The following is an 18,213-nucleotide window of genomic DNA, read 5'->3' as shown; positions in this document are numbered from 1 at the left end:
TAAGCCATACAATCCTTGTCTCAGGAAATTAATGGCAACGCTCTTCAGTTCTGTCAGCAGTTGATAATTATAGTCCTGGATGCAATATGATTAACAGAGACAGATGTGGGCTGGGGGAGCTATAAAGAAAGGCTGAAATCATAGTTGTAGCCCCCAGAAAACATAACAATATTTAACTGAAAAAGAAAAGTGATACACAAAGTTACCGGTTACATGCTCACCGCATGTGTGTGTGTGTGTGTGTCCACATACATTTAACATAATGAAATTCCTGCAGTTTTTTTTTGAGGATTATGGGCTTGCAGCAGTGTTTAATCACTGTTGACAACAGCCTTTGCCTGCAGGCCCTGCTATGTTTGAGTATTTGAACAAGAGAGAGGGGAAAAGACACACTTTGTTCTTTTATCTGTGTATGTTTGTTGTCCAGTGTTGGTGGGCTGATGTGTGTGCTGCATTAGAAGCTGGCCACTGAGAAAAAACAACAATCCCTGCATAAATTTGGGTCATTTGTGTATTTGTTTGTGGTGAGTTATGTTTGTGTGTCGACTGCAGGCCTTTTTATTGTACTGACAGGTAACCTCTGGGTTTGAGGGGGGGTTTCTGTCTGTCTATTTTCCTTCTTCTCTGTCTGTCCCTCCCCTTTCTGCCTTAAAGTCAACAGCGGCACATTCCTGTGTCACCTCAATTTCAAAAGGCCATTCAACCTTATTATCTAATAAACCCTCATTTTCATTTAAAAACACGCGGCTATCGTGCCCTCTGTTTTTATTTTCTTCAGGCGTCGACACTCACATCAGTCTAAGCCTCTTTTACATTAAAGCAAAACAACTGAAAGAAAAAAAATAACACATTCTTCCTGTTGCAAATAAAAAGTTGAGTTCATAAGCAATAAAACACAGCTCAGCTCATTACACTCTGGGGTTTCCAGAGCTGATCCAGCCTCGCTTGGTCTGGTATGACCAGTAGTTTATGGCGGCTAATGCTAGCTAATGATAACAAAGGGAGAGATTTAGCTTATCTTTAGCTGTATTCATGTACATGACTGAGACGTTAAATGGACTCAATAACTCGTCTCTCTATTTTTACTCACCTCTCCTGAATTTTTTTGGTCAATTTGGTTTATCTGACTGATAATACCAGGCCTCTTTCCCGTGCACACGGTGTCTTTGGGGCCTTGTTACGGAGCCTGGGGGTCCCCCCGTTTAGAGACCTGTAAACTCCCGACAGTGGAGCCTCAGTGCTTTACTGGGAACACGTCTGACCTCAGTTAACTTTACAGAAATACTGCAGAATGTTTTTGTTGAGCAAACAGGCACAAATAGACACAAATGGTTTGCAGCGGTCAGTCATTCAAATGCAGCCATACATAGGGACAAGACTAACACCTGGTTAATATTTGCCTGGTTTCAATATGGTGGTGAATTTGGTAATGTAGCACTTTCACAACTTAGAACTGGAACAGAGGGAGAATAGAGAGAGAGAAAGCGACAGAGAGACAGACTGAAAGAGGGCAAAGTGAGAGAGAGGGAGTGGGGGAGACCAAGATGGGGTGAATAAGCCATTTGTTTGTCCCTCTGCTGTCCTCCCTGGCCTTGCCTGGTGCTCGGTGCCTGGCATCCAGGATAATTTCCTTTCATACCCACCACTGCCATCCGTGCATTAGCATTTTCAGTGCAGTAAGAGCAACACTTGGTGCGTGATTGTGTGTGTGCGCACTTGTGCTTGGTTGCTTTCTCGTTTCGGGCCTCATTATGCAGGGACTGGGGAAGACAGAGCGAGGGGAGCAGGGCCGAGACATCGACCTGACATCGCTGAGATCCACCATGCCAGCCAGCGGCCCTCTGCAGGTTAGTGCATCCAAAAAGACGGAGAAAACTGTGTGAAAAAGAGGGGGAGAGAGGGAGAAAGACAGTCAGGTAAGGCCAGAAATAGGAAGATAGTAACAGAATAAAAAATACAGAAGAGAAGAGAAGTGTGCATAGTAAAGTTAAATCTGTCTTTGTATTCAGCAGTGGCTCTCCCACCTCTCTCTCTTCCTTTCAGTTTCCCCCTCTTTTTTAGTCCCTATTCTCTTCACATTTTCATTTCCCTTTCTCTCGGTCTTGGTTGATCTGTGACTCTGAATCGCTGCTCCTGTCTTAGCTTTGCCACAGAGCTGTGGTATGTCCTGTCTATGTGAGAGCTGAGGATCAGAGGGTTGCTCTGTGGCTCTCTGAGTTAGGCCGAGCGTCTGTACTCTATTCTGAGACCAAGATATTATTGCAACATCCATCAAATATCAATTAGGGCCTGGGTGAAAAGGCTAATAAACTCCTCTAATGTAGCTACAGGTCAACAGAACAAGTACTCTCTAATGCCAAGAAAAGGGGGTCAAGGAAGGGACAGTGACCTAATATATGGCTTTTGAGAAGAAGGTTTTATAAATATAATTTTTTTTCTTTCTTCAGTTATAAGTTGTTTTTTTTAATTTTTAAAGAAATTATTTTTTTGTTGTTGAGTTTTGGTTGACATTTTTCAAAGCAGCATTTGTGTCTTCATTCAAATCATCTTCTGACTCATCATTCACTACAGTTCTGAGTATGCAGCCCCCCCCCCCCCCCCACCCCCCACCCCCAGCACCACTGACCTCTCTCTCTGTCACACACACACACACACACACACACCCTCCCTGGTGTCTGTTGTGATTCATCTTATGTATCAGTGTCAGGGCCAGCAGCGTTCCTGCCCATCAACCAGCAGGGCTATCAGTTACTGGTATATTTAGCTGCACAGTCTCTAGTGAACAAAGTGCTATTACTCAAGATAAGCTGTGTGTGTGTGTGTGTGTGTGAGTCAGTGTGAATGGCTGTGAGACAGTGACAGATGTAGGAGAAAAGGTGCACTCAGTGGGAGTATATATATATATATATATATATATATATATATATATATATATATACGTTAGTATTGCATGCTTAAGGGCCATCACACTACTTTAAAGATGCTTAACTACAATTAAACAAAATGTGAAGAAATAACAGTTTTGACATTATATCAAAGTCTTCTATGTATTGTGCTGCAGTGATACTGAAGTTAGCATGCTAACTAGCCAGCCCCGACCTTTTTCCCATCTTCTAATACCAGTTTGTACCTCAAGAAGCAATAGTGAGTCATGGGCCCAGTCTATCCTCAGTCCATCATGAGAGGAAGTGAGAGGAAGTTGCGCTGCCCAGGGGCCAAGAAGTAATGATCAGCGACAAAGAAGCAAATACTTACATATAGCCCCTTTAAAGTTTTGTGGTGGTGAAAAGCCTAAAAGCCTCATTGCACATTGGTCAGCCACACAAAGACAGTAAATGTGCTTTGGTGTAGCCTCTTTCTAATGAGTGCTACATTGAAATGTAACAAGTTTGGCCAAAATTAGGCACATTTTCAGTCACTGTTTCATCCCACCTGCTCATTAGAGGAAGGTCATCTTTTAGCGCAGTTGTGATTTTGGGATTTTATCCTGTGCTGCTCAGTAAAAATCTTATGTAGGCAGGATGTCAGTTTTAATCTACAGCTATGAATTTATGAAGCAGCAAAAATATGGTTGTTTACCTGCCTGCTGGCCAACTCCAAATTTACCAGTCATGAATGCTGGCTCTGTTCATTTGTTTACCCCCAACCCAACCAACCAAACACACACACACACACACACACACACACACACACACACACACTGTGTCATGTTTCCATGAGTCACAGTATATACAGCGTACAGCTTATCTGTAATAGGGATAATAAGATGTCACAAAAATGAATCGGTAAATCACTCATCGTGTTTGTAATGTACCGTGATTACTGTAACCACATCCAGCTGTTACGGTAGCTGAGGGAGAGACCTGCTGTACATTTTAGCAGCGAGAATTAAAGTGACCACTAGATTGTGAACGACGATAAGGATCACCACAACGGCTGAGGCCCTGCACCCTCCAGCACAGATAAGCTGAGAGCCTATAGCACCATTTGGCCACCGTCAGCCGCAGTAACGATCATATCATGTGTCCCAGAATGTAAATGTTTACATCCACAGATGCCAAGTCCTCGCCACAACTATTCGTTTCGACCCCAGTTGCCTCATCACATGTTGACAGATGTGAGGAGAGAACTGTGTGATCGTTAGAAAAGTGGAAATGAGAGTATGTATGCGCACGTGTGTCTGTTTTGATGTGGCCCAAGCACGTGTTTGAAAAATCGCTCTCTGAGGGCGACACGCATCCAAAATCAATCCCAGCTCTCGCTAGTATATCACCACATTATGCATCTCATATGTCTTTGTCGTGTTGTTTTAACAGCTGCACTTACAATTAAGATGCAACAGGTGTAGTTGTGTATTTTTTGTTGCAGTAAGAGCCAGTGACAAGGAGAAAAGATTCATGGATGTTCTCCTTAAGAATTTCAGCTGCTTAGATGTGGTTTTCCTTCCATTCTGAGCTCTTATTGCACATTAATGACTCCTCATCTACAGCCACTGGTTATTTATATGGCTCATTCATATACTTGTATGGCACTGTTTCCTGTACGTACTGCAGCCAGTGTTTCTTTAGTCTTGATGGCTTCACATGTGATCTCTCCTTGTTATTTCGCGTGTACTTTCTTTATAGCAAAAAAAAAACCAACCATGTTGGTCGACAAAGACCCTTTCACCGCAGGAGCTGTTCTGGAGTTTTCGATTGCGTCACATGACCTTCCTGAGCAGTTGGAGTTGACCCGTTGTCTCGTGGTGAGATGATTTTGTTTACAGTCACAAGTTACAAAAAAAACGCTCAGTCTCATCCTGTCAGCCAAAATTGATGAGAAGTCTTTCATGTGCTCAGGAAAAAAAAAAAAAAAGATTTGAAAATTTGAACATCTGTATTTCTATGAGAACTGGGCAAACTTCATCTGCTGAGGAAGCTCAAGTCATATGATCAAAAGCTTAAGCATGGAGTTGGCCATGTGCTGATAACTGATGTTTCCAAGAGCAACAATGAATCTTAAGCCTCAACCATGCTGGTGTTTTTTTTCCAATGTTCCATGAAGTTTTCACACCTGGAAATCTTGGCAGTTTGTGATAAATGATACTGAGTTGTTGTCGACAACCATATTAAATCCTTGACATATTTCTGCTATTTTCAGTGCACTTTTTGTGCTCAGTGAATCACATGTTTTGTCTAGAAGAGATTTTAGTTATAGAATTAACTTGACCTGAACAGTCTGGACCATGGTCTGAACTTACCCTTTAAGTCCTATTGGGATATGAGCTGGCTTTATATAATCTGTTGTCAGATGAAATCCTTGTATGTCAAACAGTCACAGGACTTTACGTTTTACGTTTGATGCTTTTGAATCTCTGCTTGATTTGGAATGGGTTTCACAGTCTCTGAGTTTGTGACATTTTCTCAACATCCAAACATAATACACTCAACATAGCTTCAAATCAAGTCCAAAGGGTGGCGTGTAATTTGCTGAAATTGGATTTATGAGGTTTTCATGCAGGGTCTGTTTGAAGCTGCTGTGATGAATCTATTTCTATGGTGTGAAGGCCTTACACCTCTAAGTCATTCTCTATGTATAGAGCACAGCAACAGGGCGTGGAGTGCTGACACAGAATTAGTAGGAATCACACAGCCTCTCCAAGCACAGCAGTCATGTTTCAAAGACAGAGAATGACCACATTCGCAGAGGAGAATGGTTGCTAAACTTAGTGGCTGAGCATACTTTACAAAAATGTGTTTATGGATCCACATCTGATGTAAGCGATCACCATTTAACAAGCTTTTCTTGTATTTTTCAGCCTACAGAGGTCAGTGCAGTAGGTGATATTGATGAAGACATTAATCTTTAAATATATCACAAATATATAACTTAATTGAAATTTTTTAAAAAAAATCATAAAAAACCAGTAGGTGATATTCTGTGTTTTTTTGATTTCAACAAATTCCGTAAAAAGACCAAAACTAGCAATGTATCAGTCTTTTAATACCTTCCAACTTTCCCAGGCTGTGCGGGGCACCCTGTCCCGAGCCCAATCATAGAATCATCACTGAAGATGTTCATCTTTAAAACAGATGTTCATCTTTAAAACAGAAAACAGGTGGTTTTTGGCAAATATTACTCAAGTAATAGTAAGAGTAAAGAGTGGGACTAATTTCAGATGCGGATTTGGTATGCTGGTAATTTATGACAGCAGGACAGTTGTGAGAGCATCTCAAAATAAACCACGGTGCCCATGTCCGTGGCTCAGTGGTTAAACATGAAGGTCTGAGTCATAGAAGAATATATAGCAGGCTTTGAATGCACAATCAGCCGCTTTATTTTACTGTTGATTTGTGGCTTTAGAACATGATTAAAAATATGGAATCTCACCTTTATGACCTTTAACAAATGCAGATGATTTGATGCAGCTTTGCTCTCTTTCATGTGAACACTGTTGAAACCTGGCTTGGGTGCTGGAGTGAAAACTGTGAGAATGGGTTTGTTATTGAGTCTCTGAGAGTGATCCTTCACCCAGAACCAACCCTCTCCACACCCACTCTTTATGTTGTGCAGTTGTAAAGTTGTATTTCCATTGACTCCCAGAGGTGCACTGAAACAGAGCACAAAGTGAATTTGGCATTGTGGGCGCATGCTGAGTCAGTGAAAAGATGTAGATGGCTTTGCTTCAATCTGAATCAGAAATATTTCACCTTGCACAAATAAGTAGAGGGAGAGCAGACTATTTTTTCTGTTCTCGGAGGAGCTTAAGCTTGGTTTTATTTTGTTAGTTATTTACAATCTTAGATGACACTAGTCTGACTGACACAATGTTCTGCATAGAAACACAGCATTCAGGTCTTGGTGGCAGGGCGTGAAGCACAAAATCAAAGTTGAAATCACAGCAACCTTACAAGCATGACAATTATATTTCAGAGACATGTGAAGTCGTTTCTTGCATGTGAACAAGCCTGAACTGGCTGTCAAGTGGCTTTGGCAGATGCCAGAAGGGCAGGGCCACTTCAGGGCAAGTCTCGCATGTCGCAGTGGATATACCAACAATAATGAAACTCACACTAACATACTAAAACGTGTTAGCAATAGCAAAAACTACACTCAGGTATAATAAGAGGGGTTGCTCTTCCTATGTTCACCTTAATAGCTTTTCTCTATCCATCTGTTTTAGTGTCTGGTGCTGTATGTCCCTCTACGGCCACCGTCCTTTTCGACTCCTTCCCACTTCTCTCACCTCCGAGAATACACTGTGTGTGTGTGTGTGACCCCTGCCCCTGCACGGCAAATGCCACATTCTGAGTGTGGGTGTGAAGTACGATTCCGGGAACTTTCATCTGAGACCCAACTGAACCTCATCTTTAAATGTCTGTTGTTATGTAATAGGTGTGCATGTGTTTTTGGGCTCTGTGTGTGTGTGTCAATAGTCAGCTTTTATATGTTTAGACAGACTTTAGTGTGATGGAGGATTAGTGTGTGTCAACATCAGAATGCGAATGGAGCAATCAGATGCCAAAGTGCTCACAAAGGATTTGGGGTTCAGTCACCTGGAAGGGCCTTTGCTCAAGGGCATCTCAGTGGTAGGAATGAGGACTGAGGAGAAGGCAAGCGCTACCCTTTCATTTCCCAGATTTGTCCTCCTGGTCCGAGAATCTAACTCTTGACCTTTGAGCTTGCAAGCCAGCTTCTCCATCCTGTAGTGCCAAGTGCAAACGCCACCTGTGTGAGGTCACGACCACAATCGTACAAATAAATATTAAAACACGGATCTGCTTGCTCCGGATCATTTTGTTGTCCATACGTGGAGAATAAAATCATGAAATTTCCTACATGTTGTCTGTTTCAGCCTCTTTTAGCCTCGCAGCTCTTGGCTAACTATGAAAGGTATATCACTGCTACCATCTGGAAGTAGGTGTGGTCGAACGGATAGCTTATTAAAAACGCAACTAATGACACGTTACAATTCCTACAGTTGTGTGATAACAGACGCACAAAGCTATGCCAGTTGCAGCACCTGTATTGTGCAATTGCCCATACTGACGTAACTCTTAGTGTAGCATTGCTGCTACAGTGTGGTTCGGCCATTTTTTGTGACGATCATACAGTGGAAAGCTCTCTTTTACAATTATATTCTGGTTGCAGAAAGACAGTGGTGTAGTGCAGGGTATACACAGGTATACCTACTTGTTTTTCAGTTGCCATTGTGTGTACCCACTTCTAAATCCCCTCTGATGTGTGTTGTTCAGTGTGTACTGGAAACCAAATTTTTCTTTCCTAGCACGGCGAAGGCATGACCCTACTCTGCCTCTGATTGGTTAGTACAAAACATACATAAAGAAAGATCATATTCTCATATTAACGTCTGTCCTGATTTTAAACTGAATACACTTTATACTTTCTTTTTCTTCTTCGTACATTCTTCTTCATCCTCTTCTATTTTTTCTTGATTACTCTATTCCTCTTTCCATTTCTCTCTATTCCCCTTCTTCCTCTGTCCAGGGGGGAGTGTGTGTGTTTTCTTTTCATTTCTGGGGGGAAATGACAGCCGACTCGGTTTGAATGTGAAGCAGCTTTACGGGACCTGGCGCTTTAATTCACTGCCGTGTGCGTGTGTGTGCAGAAACGTGAAAAGATTTTTAGATGGTATGTGTGCAAAAAGAAAAAGCCAAGATGAGTGATACCAGACGAAACTTTAGATCCTACCAGATATAAACAATTAGATTATCGCACACACACTCACACACAGACCAGTCTCTCTGTCTCCTGCTCTGTCTCTTTCACAAACCCACAATTATATTGTCACAGAATGAAACACAGCAGATGTAAAGAACAATTATTCTCATCACAGACACACAAGTCTGCCCCTTTACATCCACTCCAGCAGGATATAAAATCTTTAAAATCTTTACTCCTATGTCTAACTCTAACAACCAGTGAAAAACCCATTCTAGACTCTGCATGATTATATTTCATAAAGGCATTGTTTGCAGTGCCGACTAAGTGATCATCTGTAAAACCTCAAGCTGGTTATTACACATAAAATAAATCACCAGCTGCAGCTTCAGGCCAAGAGTGTTGTGTCACACTTTTGTTCCTCATCCACTTGTTCCAGCCGTATTTGCCAAGAAAGAACAGGAAACCCCCTTTTCTAGTGCTGAGGCTCCCCTGCTGGGACACTATAACTCACAACACTACAACACAACCACATGCACACACACACACACACACACACACACACACACACACACACACACACACACACACACACACACATTCAGATGCACATAAATCACAAATGCACACCAGACTTATAAATCCAAGTTCACTGAATTTGGATCTTTTAAGGCTTTTCACAGTTTCCATGTAGCTCTGTGCACACACCCTCCTCATAAAGAAAGCATGTTGCTGTTTAATTGTTTTCTTAGAATTCATCAGGATTGATTTATTTTCAGAGAACTGTGTGTTGCTTATCAGCCGCACATATAAATCAGCTTCATTTGACTGCAGTGGTTTGAGGTGCTGCACACTTCATTTAAAACTGTAACCCGTAGAAGTGCTGTGTGCTGTGCTTGGACAGTAGCCAAATCCTTGTGGAGACACAGCCACACACATGGGGGCACACGAGTGTGGAAAAGCACACGGACGTAAAAATGGACATGAACGAGCACAAAGTCATAAACGCACACAATGCTTTAGAGGCAGATTGATCCTCTCATCTTTCTCTCGGACGACGCCTGCTCCTCCAAGAGAGGCATCAAGACGTGATAGAAAACACAGAAAGAGACGGGTGGGGGTGGGGGAGGGGGGTAACTTGGCATGTATGGAGGTGTGTATGAGTGTGTGATAGGGAGCGGTGATCTAAATGTAAATACAGACCTCTCTCTATCACTGTTTTCCCTCCCCTCCATCACAAGTGTTAGGTCATCGGATAAGACTAAGCGTGTGTGTTTGGGACAGAACCCAGACCTGGACGTTTCCGGTCAATCTTGTATGTTGGTTTACCAGCGTGTGTATGCATAAACTGTCCAGTTGACATATGTACAGTATATGTTTGTGAATATGTAAATATGTGGCTTGTATGGCTGCCAGCAAAGTGTGTGTGTGGATGTGGGTCATTGTGTGTGTGCCTGCCTGCCTGCTGAGCGTGCAGAGGCGATACAATACAATACAATATTCCCAATGAGGTGATGATGAAGAGTGTGATCGGTTTAATTGGCACGATTCTGGCTTCAGTAATGTGTCAAGGTAAACAACATAAAATAGAACTTTATAGCTGCTCTAATCAATATTAATAAATAGTTAAAGGAGACAACACAACAGACGCTAAATAATCTAAAAGATACAAAACAAATCAATCAGCAAATCAAGACATGTTTTCCAGCCCATATCTTTACTGTGTTGGTCGACTCTCACAGCTCTCATCAACTTCATTCCGAACACACAAAAAAATCTCAAAAACCGCACTGTGCACTACCTGCACAGTACCTATCAGCAGACAGACACAGTTAGCAACTGGCTGATGAAGGTAGTGGAGTATTTTGCAACTAAAGAGCCAGATGTTTCCCTCAGGAATCGGCCGATTGAAAAAAGAGTGAATATTGGAGCTAGATTTATCAAGTGGGTATGAACTTGTTCGCAAATGATGCTGGATGTGTGAACAAGTTTTACACATCTGTTTTTAGCCAAAGCAACTTAAAAGATAGACTTATATGTCAGTAGTTGAAGTGATTGGTTTATTTCGTATTTAATGAAGACATCACAGCGGTTCAAAGATTCAAGGTAGGTTATTCTGTAAGAGGACCAAAAGTGAGGTCAATGTATGGATGAAACATCTTGAGGAATCATCCAGGTAATTAGGTCAAAAAGGCCATTTTTCCTTAAAAAAAAAAAAATCACTAAACATCACAAAGTTATTATTTGTGGTTCTCTGATTGGATGATCTATCCAGCATCTATGTACATATATGGAACTGTTGTGATACTTTTTATGATGCTTGTTCACATACAGTACCTAATGTGTTAAGAATATGAAATAAGCAACAGTTTTCATGGAAGCTTGTTTAGTTTTTGTTTTTATCCAGGTCAGGCCATTAATAAAATCTCTAAATAACATTTTCTAAAATGTACAGGCATATATACAACATTCTTGTGTGTGCCATAAAATGATTTATGTTACATGTATGTTTCAGTTTTACACAAATCTTTGAGTTTAGACGTAATGGTACCATTTCAAGCTTTGTGTACAAGCAGACAATCACTGTGTTTTAGTTACTGCAACAGAATGAAGTGGCTATGTGAGGTCATGTGTGATTTTAAGTGTGTTTCAAGGAAAAAAAAAAAAGTGGGATGCAGGGCTGGAGCGATTGTGGGAAAGAAGGGGTGTGGGAGGTGGGTGAGGCTCTGTCTTACCTCATCCAGTCTCCGTCCCTGATGTCCCCTGGTGCCCGTGGTGCTCATGGGACTATTGTTGGTTTCAACACAATGAGATCACGCCTAACATGAAACAATGGCACTCTGTTATTAATTGTCCTCTGTGTAAAACCATCAAGCCCCCAGGTCTGCAGGGAGTACGCTCTATTTCCATTAGCGCTCAGTTAATGTGAAAATTGCTGCATATTTGCGCCCACACTTTGCAGTTTTTTCTACCGTGACTTGGAAAACTGTTTAATTGTTTTACCACAGTGTCATCCAGCTTTTGTTTTTAAAGGGCGGTGAGACAAGGGAAACTATCAGCTTCTGGTGTGATTGCAAATTGGATTGCATTCAAAACAATGCTGGCTATGAAGCTGCTTGCAACAATGTGTACCACTTTTACAAATATGTAGCCATTTGTCGTGTTTTAAAACTTCCTCTCGTGATCGGAAACGTAAAATGTTTCCCAGCATTTTTCTCACAGGTTACACCATCCTGCTTGCAAACATAAATCATACGTAGGAGTCTCTAAGGACCTAAATAAAAAATAAACCTGCAAAACCTAAATAATAAACCTGCAGCAGTGTGTGTGTGTGTGTGTGTGTGTGTGTGTGTGTGTGCGTGCTTGTTCAGGAATATTCATTTACCCTTTGACCTCTTCAGTGAAAATAAACAGCCATAACTCCTCTTAGACAAATGGTCCTTTACTTATTTTGAGAGCCACACATACACACATACACACACACACACACACACACACATACCATACACCACATACACACCAAAGTGTTGGTGAAGGGGACCAATAATTGACCTGGTGGCACTAAACAAAAGATCAGGGAGCACTTAAATAATAAGTTACCATCTGTTCTTCATAGTGAATGTGCATAAAACAAACACACATCTTACACAGCGTTGGTTTGCAAAGCTTAGCTGCTTCACCTTGCACCTTGGGTGGGCAGTTTTTAAAATTCATCTTCAGTGACCATTAAAGACTTTGACTTGTGGTTTGCAGTGGATTTCAGAGTATAATGTCTGAACTGGATGGACATACTGCTTTATCAACACTGGCATCCTAACAAGAGCAACCTGTAATTTTGGACATACCGTATGTAACCACATCTTTTTTTACTGATGGTTATTGATCTGTTGATGCTCCGGTAGTAAACATATTAATTAAAACTGAGAGGAGGTTGAAGTCAGTTGATTTCCGCTGAGGACATGCCTTTATGTATGGATGTGAGGCAACAAGCAGACGTGGCAGTAAATGTTGAGAGGTTCATCTCAGTGGAAAACTTCAGTCATGATGATTAAACTCTTTCATTTGCGGCACTGATAGTACGTCACAGCTGTTGTGGTTATCTGAAGCAGCTTTGATCAGCGAGGCCTTAGATCCATCCTGATCATTTCCACATTGCAACAGTGATATAAACCCTGTGGTAACCAGGGAGCTAGATTGTGGTTTGTCCTGTTTTCCTCTCTTTCTTTGGGCTTACACGTACAGTTGTACAAAATCTGTAGAGGAAGAGTTTACTCAGACTGGGCTCTGGTATCACCACACCAGCCATACACACTGAGGAATATCATCATGACCTGTATTGCTATACTAAATCAACATCCCTGTCTGTGTGTGTGTGTGTGTGTGTGCGCGTGTACAACTGAACAGCAGGAGCTACTTTATGTTTTACTTTATGTATTATAAGAACTTACTTGCCTGTGCATGTGGCTGAGTGTGTGTGTGTGTGTATGTGTGTGTGTGTGTGTGTGTGTGTGTGTGTGTGTGTGCGTGTGCGTGTGTGTGTGTACATATGTAAATGTTTACTCATGCTCACTACATGTATATGTACATGACATACTGAAAAGGATTGCACAATCCCTTCCTCTCTCTCTCTCTCTCTCTCTCTCTCTCTCGCTCTCTCTCTCACACACACACACACACCACTCCAGTCACGTTCCTATGTTTATCTTTGACTTATCTACCTACATCTTGTCATAAATCACTTGTGTGTGTCAAGCACACTCTGCATGTTGACTTGTTGACTACCACTTGTTGTTTTTTTACAAACACATACACACACACACACACACACACACCTGTTAATTTGTGTTTTATGCTACTGAGATGTACGGAAAACAACAAGATGAAGTACAGGTTCAGGTGTATGTATACGCAGAGAGAAAGAGGCCGTGACCTTGTTGCATGGTTGGTCGTGTCTGACTGGTTGAGCAGGCATCCAGTTGTTGTTGAATGCTGTGTGCAGTGGTTTTGTGTTACATTTATAGAACCTCTGGCCTCAGTAGATTTCCACCTGTCACATCTTGAGTAAATAAAATGTTGGCAGGGATGGAGACGGAACTCACAGCAGAGAAGCTGGGTTGGTTACTTTACATATCTATTTACTAACAAAAACGATACCACATATGTATGCAAATTGGTTAACTGACGGGGTGAAAGGATGAATGGTGAGCCAGGACAGTGGGATAAGAGAGATGGTGAACAGGGTATCAGATTAAGATTAGTTTGAGGTGTGATCTTTGAACCTGAACTGAAGTTATAAAACTTTGTTTCCATACAGTAGCTATTTACCTTGTACATTCACTTGAGAAAAAAAACTCTCTGTTTTTCTGAAAAGATCATTATCTCAGAATTCTAAGATAACAATATGATCTCGTGGACTGATCTCTTTCTGTCTCTTTGCCGGCCCTCTCTGTGTGCCTGTCATTCACAGGGTGTAGGGCATCATGGCACAGCCAGGAGAGGTTCCTTCCCTGTACTCAGCTTTATGTCGCCACAGGTGTCTCTGTCCCAGTCAATCCCGTTCAAAACTCCACATGGTCTGGCGGCAGTGGAAGTGTAGACTGCTCTGTCATCTCCTGGTAATCCTTCGATTGGCGCCATCTAAGCACCCTGCAGCGCTGAATTTCTCTCCTTGTCTGACCAGCGTGTCACCGCGTTGGTCGATGCCCAGGGAGTCCACTCGCGCCTACCTATGCAGTGCGAGCAAGCGCCAGCAACAGGATGCTGACTACAATTCACTTAATGGCTGCTGTCATTAATAACAAGGGTTTTCTGAATGTTAAACGTTATATTTAGAACCTTTAAAGCTTTTTGTTATAGTGCACAGAAATGCCCAAAATTTCTGCAAAAGCCAGTGTTTTAATAATAAATAAAGGATCCCAGAATTCTTCATTAGAATTCATCTGTTAACAGACACAGTTGAAATTTTGCTGCGCTCAGTGTTTTGTTTCTAGGGCAGAGTAATACTTTGCGCTTTTTTTTTTTTTTCTATTCGTGTTTTCAATCTGAGGCAGACTCTGTGCTGTGCTCTGTGTTCCCTCCAGTGTCTCAGTGTCTATATCTGTCTCTTCCTCTTTAAGTGGCTCTCATTTGGGATGCAGTTTCAACACAAAACAGCAGCATTCGTGGAACTCGGGAAGCGGGAATGCCCACATACACACAGAGAACACAGAGGAAGGAAGTGTGTGTTGTGGATGGTGATGAAGGCCGAGCCATAAAAGCCAGGAAGTCGCTGGGAGGAATGTCCTGCAGTGTCACACATGGCCGAGGCCTGAGAGCTTGTACGCCTGAGGGAGGTTTAAACTCCAAACAGCTACGGCTTATCTGGAGAAAGAGAGAATGACACGACAAAGAAAATCCGTGTCACGTGTCCACCTGCTCGCACCACACCTCAGCCTCTAAGACACCAAAACACAGCAACATGTACTGTACAGCCCTACAGTATGCAACATGTACACTCACAACACACACACACACGCACACACACACACACTTCCTGCAGCGGTGTGCCACTCCCACACTCCTCTTGTATTGTTTGTTTTGGATACAGACACTCCAGCATGACTGTACGTTAAGATCATATTGTGGCAAACTGACATTTCAGCTCAGTGAATTATAATTACACCAAACCACAAACGCTGTCAGGGCTGGTTGTGTGTAACCGCAGTGCTCGTGACTCTACTATAAGGCTTTGGTGACTCATATGAGCTATATAACGAGTTTGTTGCTGTTTTTAATGCCTTAATGATTTTTGTTCCCATTCTCACAGTATGGACACGAACACACACACACAGACTGCACAAACGCTTATGCAAACACACGGTGGATTTTGGAGGATTGTTGCTTTCCCTAATAGTTATTCAGTATCTGGAGCTGGATGTGATTGAATGTGTTAACTGTAGGATAAAACAGTGCTTTCCTCTCATGCCACGGCAAGTCACGGGCATTCACATTTCCAGCTGTTGGTGTTTTGAGACAAGTGCCACATGTATTTTTTCAGCTTGAAATGGAAATAGTTGCAAGGAGGGTGGAGACGGAGAATGGTAAGCTAATTATTTACCACAAATTATCTATAAATGACCATTACCTGCTCCAAGGCTGATTCTCCAATCACATCAAAGAAATACAGAACATAAATCAATCTATGAGTACATTTTATGTTTCTTTATATTTCTTATATGTCTGTCCTTCCCTATGACATTATGACAGTATTTTCCAGAATAGCCTGTTGAAAGTTTGAGGACCTGTTGCTGGTTCTAAAGTGAGAGATATAAATTGTACTGAGGCATGCATTTGTTGAAATTTGGATGATAAAATAAACCTATCGAGTAGTGAGATGTGGTGTGTCAGGTTACGCTGTTACAATCCAACATCACACATCTTCTCTGGGATGCACTGAATGTTACGTTTCCTTTTACTGTTCAGTTGCACAACAACAAGAATCTGATTCTGCTGCACCTTTAACCTTCCAGTCACGTACATTTTCATGATATTATCAGTCACTGGTCATTAAAGTATGTAGCAGAATGCAGCACTGCAGCATTACTGATGAGACTACTGGTAAACTTAAGTTTCACAAGAACTGTACGCTGAAAAATATTCAAAGCATTCTTTTTTTCAACAGAATGTTAAACTATCTCAAGGTCTAAACATTGTTTCATGGAGCATTTCACACTGAAATGACCCATGTGCTGCAGCAGTGAGGTGGCTCAGTGTTCGGAGGCAACATTCCTTCAAATGGAAAGTCTGAAACCAGCTCCCGGAGGAGCAAACATCTATCTTGAGCACCTCACTGTTGACCTGTGACCTCCTGAAAGATGGTGGCAGGCAGTTTACCAGCTTGATGAAAACATTGTGACATTATTATCAGGTCCCATTGGTGAATGAGAAATGATTGGGACGAGTTTTGAGGTAAAAGAATTTCGAAAAACTTGTTCACAGAGTTCACATGTCCATTCAATGACAGGTTAAACAAGGAATTCCAGCTATTGCTGCCATCGTCTTCCTCACAAAGGCTCTTTGACATCAGTCCGTCCACTCTCCAAACATGCCCTCCCTCTAATAAAAACTTCGAGCAAACACTCAACAATGATGTATATTTTTACAGCTCCACAAATCATGCTTGAGGGGACAGGGTCTTTTTACATGCCATTGTTTAAAGTGCATGTGTATTTCCTCTAGTAATTGCAGCACAGTGTGTGTGTGCGTATATGTGGGTGTTTGTGTGTGTGTGTGTGTGTGTGTGTGTGTGTGTGTGCGTGTGCGTGCACGTACGTGTGTGTGCATGCTTCTTGCCTGCATCACTGTGATTATGTAAGAAGATCAATATTGTCACTGTGCAGGAAAGAGACAATCAGAACTTGGAAATATTACCAAAGAATTTGCAGTATATTCAAATTTTACATATTATCAGGACAGACCATCTTTATAAACACTTATTGCATTTCGGTTGTAAATTTGTCAAAATATGCTTCTTTCACAAACTGTTTTCATGCCTAATTCAATTAGAAAGACCTGTGTGAGCAATACTGTAAAGATAAGGAAATGCAGAATGTGACTGAGTGAGATACTAAATAAATGACCTTTGATGCATGCATGAAGCAGATGCTGCTTCATGCATGCAGACTCTTAGTTGTGTGTGTGTAAAGTGCAGTACTGTAACGTGCATGCATGCATTACTGCACACGTGTGTTTGTTGGCGAAAATATTCCGTTTGCACAAAGCTATGATATTCAAAGCATGAAGAAAAGCTGCAGTGCAAAGTTATGCATTGAAGCAATTAGTGTAAATCTTGTGTCATTATAATCTCTCTCCTTGACACTAGTCGGACTGAGCTGTATGTTCAAAAGATCTAAATTCGCTACGCAGCAGTGAGGAAACTCTGGCTGTACATACTTATCATTCCTGCTTGTCGTCGGCAAACTTAACTGGAGTTGCCTCCTCAGAGGAAGCTGTTTAGAATCATTTCTGTTTATGTGTGTGTTTGCAATGTTGCCATGAGAGCATGTAGGGTGTTTAAGAACACATTGAGGGTGCACACACCACTGGCACATGACACACACACACACACACACACACCTTCACACACCTACACACAGGCACACCTGGCAACAAAGAGATTTGGACACACACACACATCTGGCACACATTTCTTCAAGGGTATTTAGCATTCCCGATGGTTCTGTAACAGTATGCAATGTACGTCAACCACTTATGCAACAGACTCTTTTAGTATGTCTGACGTCAGAGGGTAACCAGGTGTTTATGGACTCTTCTTCACACTTACACACACACACACACACTGAACTAATGACCTGCACCTGTAGACCTCTAGCCATTGTTGATACCTGCTTCATGCATCTATGCCACATTCATCCTGCATTAATGCTATGTATATATTTATATGTATATACACTACCACTACATATAGTGGTGGTAATGTTGAAGATGTCATACTCTGTGTATCCATCCAGCTGTTTCCTGAGGCTATAACAAACCAAAATTATCCTTTACATA

The 18,213-nt window shown here is 41.7% G+C and overlaps 1 protein-coding gene across 7 annotated transcripts in view; it reads left to right on the top strand.

Annotated features, from left to right (window-relative positions):
* Window positions 1–661: 661 nt before the first annotated feature.
* Window positions 662–18,213, top strand: part of LOC139635473 (ninjurin-2-like) — a 33,814-nt gene continuing 16,262 nt past the window's right edge. The window contains exon 1 of one of the 7 annotated variants that reach the window (XM_071502842.1): window positions 662–1,847. In XM_071502842.1, the coding sequence (XP_071358943.1) occupies window positions 1,752–1,847 (96 nt within the window). In that variant the 5' untranslated portion in view covers window positions 662–1,751. The remainder of the gene's footprint in view (window positions 1,848–18,213) is intronic. The other 6 variants (XM_071502841.1, XM_071502847.1, XM_071502846.1 and 3 more) reach the window with 6 other exon arrangements.

The sequence above is a fragment of the Trachinotus anak genome, unplaced genomic scaffold (assembly GCF_046630095.1).
Source record: "Trachinotus anak isolate AG129_WGS33_773 ecotype Australia unplaced genomic scaffold, CSIRO_AGI_Tana_v1 ptg000018l, whole genome shotgun sequence".
NCBI lineage: Eukaryota > Metazoa > Chordata > Actinopteri > Carangiformes > Carangidae > Trachinotus > Trachinotus anak.
The sequence above is the reverse complement of the archived record's forward strand: the minus strand, read 5'-3'. Positions and strand labels throughout refer to the sequence as shown.